The 9579-nt window shown below is 38.2% G+C and overlaps 1 protein-coding gene across 2 annotated transcripts in view; it reads left to right on the top strand.

The window, feature by feature from the left end:
• The window catches only part of LOC117167456 (glutamine synthetase 2 cytoplasmic-like), a 168604-nt gene extending 159563 nt beyond the window's left edge, over positions 1-9041 (top strand). For both annotated transcript variants that reach the window (XM_033352411.1, XM_033352410.1), the window contains exon 3: positions 6865-9041. In XM_033352411.1, coding sequence (XP_033208302.1) covers positions 6865-7790 — 926 coding nt within the window. In that variant the 3' untranslated portion in view covers positions 7791-9041. The remainder of the gene's footprint in view (positions 1-6864) is intronic.
• The last annotated feature ends 538 nt before the right edge of the window (positions 9042-9579 follow it).

Here is a 9579-nt window from a genome sequence, read left to right as displayed (position 1 = left end):
AAAAGGACCATGCGATGGAATCGGAGGTAATCTGAAGCGTCTTGCTGCAAGAGCCAGCTTGCAACGTTCAGCTGAGAATCAGATCTTAACAGCTTACGAGTTCATTTTTAAGAAATTGCTTTTTGCTTAATATTTTTTCATAATAACTTTAAACATTTTTAACTTCTTCAAACTTACTGGTTAACATTACTGAATAGTTTTTTCCGATGACTTCATGCAATTTTGGATCAATGTGAGTAATACAAAAAATGGCATACTTGAAAACTGTTCCGCGGTATGCTGCCGCATAACGCCCGAGTGCGAGCGCGAGGACTCCCTCTACAACCGGCTCTGTAACTCAATGAATTTCAATTTGTCCATTTTCTTACTAGACATTTTTCATAATAAAAAAGTCAAGCTTTCTTTTGAGGCTATTTAAAAAAAATCGTAGATGGCTAAATTGCGAAAAAAGTTAAATAAACAATTGATTTATTGAAAAAATTGTTTAAACAATTTTTTTTGTTATAAATAATAAAATAGGATGAAAGCGTGTAAAAAGCACTTTCCCAAACCCTCATAAAAACTTTAAATCGCGTAATTAGAAAGGAAGTTACAGGCGTTTGAAACTACCCCTGCAGGCATTGGGGTTGAAAATTCAACCCCCCCTCACTTGGGGAGGGTTGGTAATCCTGGTCTATAAGTTTGTGTGCCATCCGTAAAATCCGCACACCTTTTAAAAAATTTGATTGGCACTAGGCATCCATTTAAATTAACATTTTGTAACATATTATACGTTGATGAAGCCCTTTCGCCTAGTTTGAAACGAAACTTCATTGCGGCTCTTTGTTTAATTACTTAAATTGTGACAAACTATTAAATCTTTATAATTTCAAACGTGCACTGCCAACTAGCCACTAAAGTTATAGCGCTGAATCAAAGAGCGTTAGACTCAAAATGAACTGTTGTGAATGTAGAACAGTGCATTTAACTAGAGGGGAATTTGGGAGCGCAGCGTTAGAGAACGAGATCGGACATGACCTCGAGGCAATGGCTACGGGCGTGTCATATAAATATCTGGGTATTCTTGAATCTAAGGCTATTCAGCATATGATAGTTAAAATAAGAATATCGACTTCTTTCACTACGAGACCCAGAATCATTATGAAGAGTTCTACCAATGCGGCAAAAAAATCAGGGCAATCAACAACTATACCATCCCTGTCGTCACGTATTCTTTCGGGCGCATGAAATGATTTAACACATACCTTGAAAAGTTAAACAGAATCTTCCGCGTAGAAATGACGATGCAAGGAATGTACGGCATTAGTTCAGTGAATGAAAGCATGGTTCTACTATAACATATAGATGGTAGGGGGTTTAGATGTCAATAACCGGTGTAAGTTATAAGTTATACAGTTGCGAGCCTACTTTGGCAGCAAAAGAGATGTTGCGCTCTACAGCACAATAAAGAATTTCGAAGTACAATGAAGAAAGAAAGCTTTTCACAGTTAGCACCCCGAAAAATTAGATCAACATGAAGTGGACAGTGAAGCATCCAATACTTGGCTAAGAAGGGATTTTCTATACCCAGAAAAGGTCAAATTCGTCATTGCGATAGAGGAAAAGGTTTCCGGCGCAAGAAATTCTCGCTAACGCTCCTTTGCCCACTTATTCGTGCTTTCTGACCATTTTGAAAAGAAGGTCTCTTCCATTTGCGACTCTATGCGGTGTATCCAGAATAATCCTGTTGTGAAGATATTCAAGATTCAATATTCCGCGACCACCTTTTCGGCAAGAGATGTAGAGTCGCGGAACAGAAGACTTAAGATGAATGCTTTTGTTCATGTGCATAACCTTTCGTGCCCCGATATTAAGGGATCTGAGCTCGTTCTTCGTCCATGGAACCACTCCAAATGAATAGAGTACTACCGGGACGACAAGCATGTTCGTTGCAGATACATTGTTCTACGCCGAGAATTTGGAAGACCAAATATGCCAGATGAAACATTTGTATCCGCTTCGGAGAGTATCCTTTATGAATGTCACATCCTGAATGCGGATTTGTGGCACGACCAGGTATTATAAGTCTTTTAAGCGCAAAGGTGTCGTATAGCGCTTCTGTCGACAAGCTCACGGTTTTCAGGGATGTTATTAAGTTTTCCTCGCTTCAAATACACCTTGACGCATTTGTCTAACCCAAATTCCATTCCTATTTCCTTAGTATATCGTTCGACAATCCCTAGAGCTAGCTGTAGTTTCTCTTTGTTTTTAGCATAGATCTTAGGATCGTCCATGTAAAATACATGAGTGACCTTGTAATTTCGACCTGCGAGCTTGCCGCAAAAGTACCCGTCGGAATGGCGAAGTGCTAGAGATAGTGGCAATAATGTGAGGCAAAAGAGGAGTGGGCTCATGGTGTTGCCCTGAAAGGTCACACTGGTAGGATGCTCCATCTTTGCAGACACCTTTCTTGCCTAAGTTGCCTATTTTCGGCAGGAGTATTGTGCGTCCTTCCACCAACCACTCCGGAATCGGCTCTTCCGACTTTAAATATGAGGTGAAAATACGGACCAAATGCTGATGGGTTGAAGGAAACTTCTTCCACCAGAAGGTCTTGATACCATCTGGTCCCGGAGAGGAATAGTTCTCCATCTCCCTTAATACTTTTTTCACCTCCTCGGTAGTCATGGGTAGACATTTTTCATCAGGTTTTATGAAAGCATCACACAGCTCCTTAAAGATAATTATGTTCTCTGAGTCTTCGTCCAGCCTATGCTGCACTTCGTAGACTTCCCTTCAAAATACTTCAACCTCCTCTGGTTTGGGCGGGGGGTCGGCCATAACTAAAGGGTCTTGAAAGAGTCGAGGTGGGTTAGAGAAAAACTGTTAATTTTCTCTAACCCATCTCTCTCTCCACTCTACACTACTCTTAGCGTCAGGTAGTATCCGTATTCTCTTAAAAATATGCTGCCTGATGGTCATCAGCTTTGACTTGTTAAGTGTATGATAACGGGCCCGGAGTTCGCGCGCGAATTTTTGAACGGCAGTAAAATTCCTGCCAAATGTGATGTGGTCAATCACACACTGAATGCGAGACGCGCACTGTTTTACCCAGCTTATATTTATGGCAAGTTGATGCATTCTTCTTTTAGTTTTATGATCAACCGTTGGTTTTGTTTTACGGTTCGCATCGGCCAAAGCTGTCGCAGCATTATATACATAACAATTGATAGGCTTGAGGTCGGATTCTTCGGAAAAATTTCCACGAAGCTCGTCATTCCTTTCAGTCAGATCTTTAGGCTTGAGCACCGCAGAGCATGCAGTCGCGCCATGTAACCTTGGTCAGATAACACACTTGCATCGTAGCATTTTATCAAGTCGCGATTTAGTTGCTCCGTCCACCTTAAGGTCCCAAGATTTCTAGAGTGGTCGGCATTGTTAACCGACCCAGTGCCGGCAGCCCTGCGCGTTCTGTTGTTTTGAACCGCACTTACTATACTAGAACAATGTTTGGTGTTGTCATTGTTATTATCACGAGAAGTTAGGAAAGGAGTTCGTCATCCTTGTAGAGCCCCGCGTGCAAGGATTAGGCTGCGTACTCTGAGGGTTCGCCCGGTGTCCCAGAGTCACCGTTCTAGACACCTCACCCAGGTGCCATTCAGTTTTCGGCACGGTTTTCACACCTCCGCTTGAAGGGTTAATTCCTTCGGGACCACCCGAAGACAGTCCGCGAATGCCTATTCATTTTTGTAACCATATTCAGCAGAAACCCTTAGTACAGGCACCCTCTATCCGCAACTCGAGGACGCGTTCGGTGACTTTGTCATAGGCCCTTCGGTTTGATTCTAGAGGAATCAAAACCGAACTAAATGTGTGTGTATGTGATAAACCTTGGTGGCTATTTTTGTCAGACGTTTGGACTTCGCGTTCGAGGTGCGTGGTTTGAACCCTCATCTCGTACCTCTGGTAATTTGTCTATGTACCTTTTCCGAGGTTCTAGTGGTTCAGAGCCCACCTTAAGCTATAGGTCCCTTCACCATGGACTTGGCTGCAACCTATTTCATGATTGATGAGCTCAAAACTAGTCTCTGCCCAGTATGCTAAATTAGGCATACTGCTCTTGTCAGATCACTTGATTGCATTACAAGAAAACGTCCGTGACTGATGATATATTCTGGGACAGCCTCATACAGACTATTCAAAAATAGAAATCCAACTCTAACAAAAAATTCTTTCGTCATATTGAGCTGTAACCATCTTAGGCCTGAGACATTAATAATATGTGCGATTAAAAATATCTTTATTGTAAAATAACTTAGTCTAAATACATTTGCAATATTTTACAAATCAGACTAATTTACCAAACTATCATGAGAATTATCGAAACCTAACCATTTTACCAATATCTTATTATTGCTTCTTCTCATTATCTTCATAATCTTTTATCATGTATGTAACAGAGACAGTGTTTCTTATTTCAACCATTTTAAACATTTAAGGAGTCCAGTTCGGTATAACTTTTTCAAAAAAATTTTACATTTACTTATTTGAACTGTCTCATCAACTTGAATTTTTTGTTTTTGATTCACATTTTTAACTTGAAATTTCCTGTACAGATTGAAAAAAATTTTATTTCATGTTTAACTGTAATGCTTAGTCGTAAAGTTAAATTCATACTGATATGATTGTACACGTAGAGAAAGAAATCTAAAGTCAGTCGGGCAAGGACCTTGAAAGAGGCAACACGCAGCAACGGTTTAATTAGCAGTCATTAATAGTCTATCAATAGAATTGCATGTGCTTGGTCATCAACATTGTCGACCGAGTACAAAGCTATTAAAACGCATTGCGTAAGGTGATTTAAGAATTAATCCTTTGATGCAGCTTGTACGCAACCCAGTGGGCACGAAATTTAAGAACGTAATTGGAACGTCCTAAAAACGTTTCTTGGACGTACAAGTCAAAAGACATTATTTAAACGTTTTAAAAACTGTCCTAAGTTCGACCAAATAATGTTCTCAAAACGTTTTATGTTCGAAATGCGTCTTTAAAACGCCTCTGGACATTTGTATGTTTATCAAACGTTATACAGAATCGAGAAAACGTTGGAGAGAGGAAAGTTGCAGACGAGGTGCTAGCTGAGATAGCTTTTAATCTTTGGTAGCTAAAGACGCACGCATAGACGAAAAAGCTGTTGCGCTGACTATAACCAGCGCAATAAAAATAAAAGCGAAGTTTGGTGTGAAGTTGAAAGAGAAAAGGAAGAATAAGTAAATTTGCTCTGAAACTTCACTCCACTCCAATCTGATACAATTCAATCCAATTCATGTCAATGCACTAAACTCACTCTAAACCACTTAACTCTAATCCACTCCAATCTAATCCAGTTCATTCCAATTCAATGAGTTCTAACCCAATTCACTGCATACTAATCCACTTAACTCCTCTGAACTCTGATGCAATCCTCTTCAATCCAATTCACTCCCGTCCACCTCACACAAGTCTAAACCCTTCTTGTGCATTCCAATGAACTCTTTGAAGCGGTCAGAGAGAGAGAGAGAGCGTTGCCCAGAACCCAACTGTATTTTATCGTCACCACGATCAGAATTTCGGAATCAGTGGAACTACCTTGCAGCGCATTTTGAAGGATGCTTTGCATTTTTTTCCGTATAAATTGCAATGAACACGAAGAATATTGCCGACAGACCGTCCACGTCGCTTTCAATACGGCCAAACAGTCACTCGAATATCAAACTGATAGTGACGATACGGTACTGTTGGGTTCTGGTGAACGCTCTCTCTGACCCCTTCAACCAGTACATTGGAACATCTTGGTCGTTGATGAGCGGCGTGTTGACGATCTCCCACTGTCTCGTCCTCAACAAAATTCGACACCGTACGACGAATAGTGTTGTCAGACGGTGCCTGACAATTACTTTAACCGGATATTTTGGGTACAGTCGTTGCAGCTCCCTTTCGAGATCTCGATACCTCTCCTTCTTCTTCTCTCCCTTAGATCTATTGCCGTGTACTCTGCTCGTTCGATCGTTTTTAACCAAATTCAACACTTTTTGCTTGTTGGATGGTATCATTGTTGTTCCCACAAGAAGCTAGGGAAAGGGTTCGTCCGTGTTCGTAGAGCACCGCAAGCAAAGATAATTTGCTTACTCTGAGAGGTTGCCCGGTGTCCTAGAGTAACCGTTTAAGACACCTCGCCTAGTTGCCATTCAGCATTCGGCACGGTTGTTAAGCCTCCGCTTAGGGGTTATTCCTTCGGGACAATACCGATACAATTTTCAGCGACTGCTTTTTAATTATTGTAACCATATTCAGCAGAAACTCTTATTACAGGGACCCGCTATCCGCAACACGAGAACGCGTTCAATGACTTTGTTATAGGCTCCTCGGTCAACAATCGGTCAACAACCGGTTATTTTACGCCCTTTGTGTCTCAAATAGCTATTCTTCTATTAATTTGTTTGGAATGAAGAATGAAGAACCAAACTATGATCAAGGCAAGAGACAACCCCGGCATGCAAACCATTGTATGAGATGAGTATATAAGTTGCGTGGATTTTTCTAGGATAAAATGTGATCCTAAACGACTAAGCGTTGCACCCTCGTCCTTTGTATCATTAGAGTACTAGCTCAAACCTATTCAGAAAACAGTAACACCTAAATTAGCTTTCCAGTACTGCGATGTGCGCCTTATTAGTGTTTTTTCACAATTTGTCTCAAATCGCCAATGTTTGTTAGGATAGTAATCTTAAGTCTGAAGTCCCTACGTGATAGCTGTTAATAGCCACTTTGATAAGTTAATTCACGAAATCCTAACCTTTCGTCTATATTTTCAAATATAATAATTAATCAAATAATTATTTACAGAACTACCCAACTGGACCTATGATGGAAGTTCAACATATCAAGCTGAGGGTGGAAACAGTGATATATTCCTTTATCCTGTGGCTATATACAAGGATCCTTTTCGCAGAGGGTCTAATAAATTAGTACTTTGTGATACCTACAATCCTGACAGAAGTCCAACGAAAAGCAATAAACGTTTTAGTGCTAACAAAGCAATGGAAGCCGTAACATCCATGGAGCCGTGGTTCGGAATTGAGCAAGAATATACTTTCTTAGATTTCGACGGTAGGCCACTTGGCTGGCCTAAGAACGGTTTCCCTGGGCCACAAGGTCCATATTATTGTGGCGTTGGCGCAGATAAGGTCATCGGTAGAGAAATTGTTGAAGCTCATTATCGAGCCTGCTTATATGCAGGTGTAAATATATCCGGAACTAATGCAGAGGTTATGCCCTCACAGTGGGAATTTCAAGTTGGTCCGTGCGTTGGTATTAGCGCCGGAGATGACCTCTGGATTGCCAGATTTCTCCTTCATCGTATTGCCGAAGAATATGGCGTAATCACCAGTTTGGATCCAAAGCCTGTGGATGGTTCTTGGAATGGAGCTGGGGCCCATACGAATTTTTCCACGAAAGCTATGCGAGCTGAGAATGGTCTCATTGAAATTGAGAAGGCTATAGAAAAACTAAGTAAAAAACATATAAAACATATTCAAGCTTACGATCCTAAAGAAGGCAAAGACAATGAGCGACGCCTTACTGGAAAATGCGAGACAAGCAGCATAAATGATTTTAGCGCTGGTGTGGCTAATAGGAATGTAAGTATTCGGATCCCACGAGGCGTTGCGGATGATAAGAAGGGATATTTAGAAGATAGAAGACCCAGTAGCAATTGCGATCCGTATTCCGTGTGCAACGCCTTAGTTCGTACTTGCCTTCTTAATGAGTAATCTTCCAGGGCGCCATCATTGGTATATTGTTTAATAATAATTAGTGTCAACTAATTTACCATATCATATACATTAAAGAATTTAGGTGTGAATGAAGTTAGTCGTATCATTAAAGGGATAGTGTGTTGTTAATCATTTCTCAATTTCGTTTAAAAATGATACATTTAATAAAAAAAGGCTTATCAAAAATAATAAATATTAAAATAAGAATAAGAATTGACATAGATATAAAGAGTCTCTGGTTGTTAAGTAAAAATGTTTAAAGTTTCTCGTCCACATAAAATTTGCTATGGTTAAAGTAAAGAAATAAAAAGAAAAAGTCGATGTTGTCATTTGATATCTCTAAATAGGAATCAGTGATATTTCACTGACTGTAGATGAACAATACTTTTTATGAAGGTTTCTTTAAATATAGTGAATTAAATATGTGAGTTTCGACCGCGTTTTCATATATTTTTATGCTTGCAAATATTCCTTTTTTAATAACATAATAACTTTTTTGAAATACTTTTTTCAACGACTTCATATTCCTTAGATAATTTTAGAATTTGAATATAAAATGATAAACCTAAAATGTGTATTTTCCTGATCAGTTTCAACAAAATGATGTACAAATATGAAGGAAAACAAAATCCGTTTATGACCAAATATAGTACTTATTGGTACCCATTCTTTTAATGGAATTTTTTCTTTTTTTTAACGTTTTAAAATTTCATTATAAAGTGTACAGAAAATGTATTATTATTTGATAATTGTCGTGCCCCTATGAACAATATTACTTCTCTATCTGCAATCAGACCTTCTATTGGAACACGAAGTATATACTCTGATAATGATTTGGACAATTATTTTTGTTTTTCGTGAAACAAATGCAGAAAAATCGAAAAAAGTGTCATTTTAAATAGGGTGAAAGAGCCCACAGTCAACCCATTTTTTTGAATATACAATTTTCTTGTTTGTGTGATCTCAAAAACATGTTTAGTAGTTACTGAATGGTTACCGGAGATGCCTACTTCACCCACAATTAGTTCGATATTCTTTATATTCATTTAAAAAAAAATTTATAATTTCAGGTTTAATTTATGTCTATTATGAATGGGACAGTTTGAAATTGTTAAATATCGCATACATAAACGAAATATATACTGTAGAAATAAAAAATCTCTGTTAACTCATGTTATTTCTAATTATAGATTGTAAATAACTGAATATATTGTACTACTTTACCTTCATAAACGCAGTAATTTGGTAAAACTCCTTTGTCTTTATTTTGCGAAATAGTAGGCAAATTATCTAACTTGCTAAATATTTTTTCTTTTAAAAAATCCCACCTTAGGTACAGAAATTCAAAATTTTACATTTTTATGCAATAGATTACCCTAGACCATTCCCATATCTGACCCGCATAGTAAAGACTTTACATTAATAATAATGGTAAAAAACTACGAGTTCCTAAACTTATTATTTTAATTGTTGTATGCAGCTAAAATCCCTAAATTATGAATTGTGGAAAAAAGGTACCAATAAACACCATGGTTTATAAAAATCTTATTTCTTTCAAACACTTTAAAAAACATATTTCCTTCGGTGAAATGAGCTAAGGCGTCAAATCGCTCAATGTTGAAAATTGTATAATATCTTTACAAAAACTTTGTGAAGTGGAGTAGAAAATATGATTAACACGCACAGCCTTTTTATATTTGCAACAAAATTATTGCAAATATATTTGAAGTGCCACTTTATGATGAACTATTAATGTTCTTTCTTAAAATATTTATTCAATATAAGA

This window comes from Belonocnema kinseyi, chromosome 2 (genome assembly GCF_010883055.1).
Source record: "Belonocnema kinseyi isolate 2016_QV_RU_SX_M_011 chromosome 2, B_treatae_v1, whole genome shotgun sequence".
In the NCBI taxonomy this organism is placed as follows: domain Eukaryota; kingdom Metazoa; phylum Arthropoda; class Insecta; order Hymenoptera; family Cynipidae; genus Belonocnema; species Belonocnema kinseyi.
The sequence above is the reverse complement of the archived record's forward strand: the minus strand, read 5'-3'. Positions and strand labels throughout refer to the sequence as shown.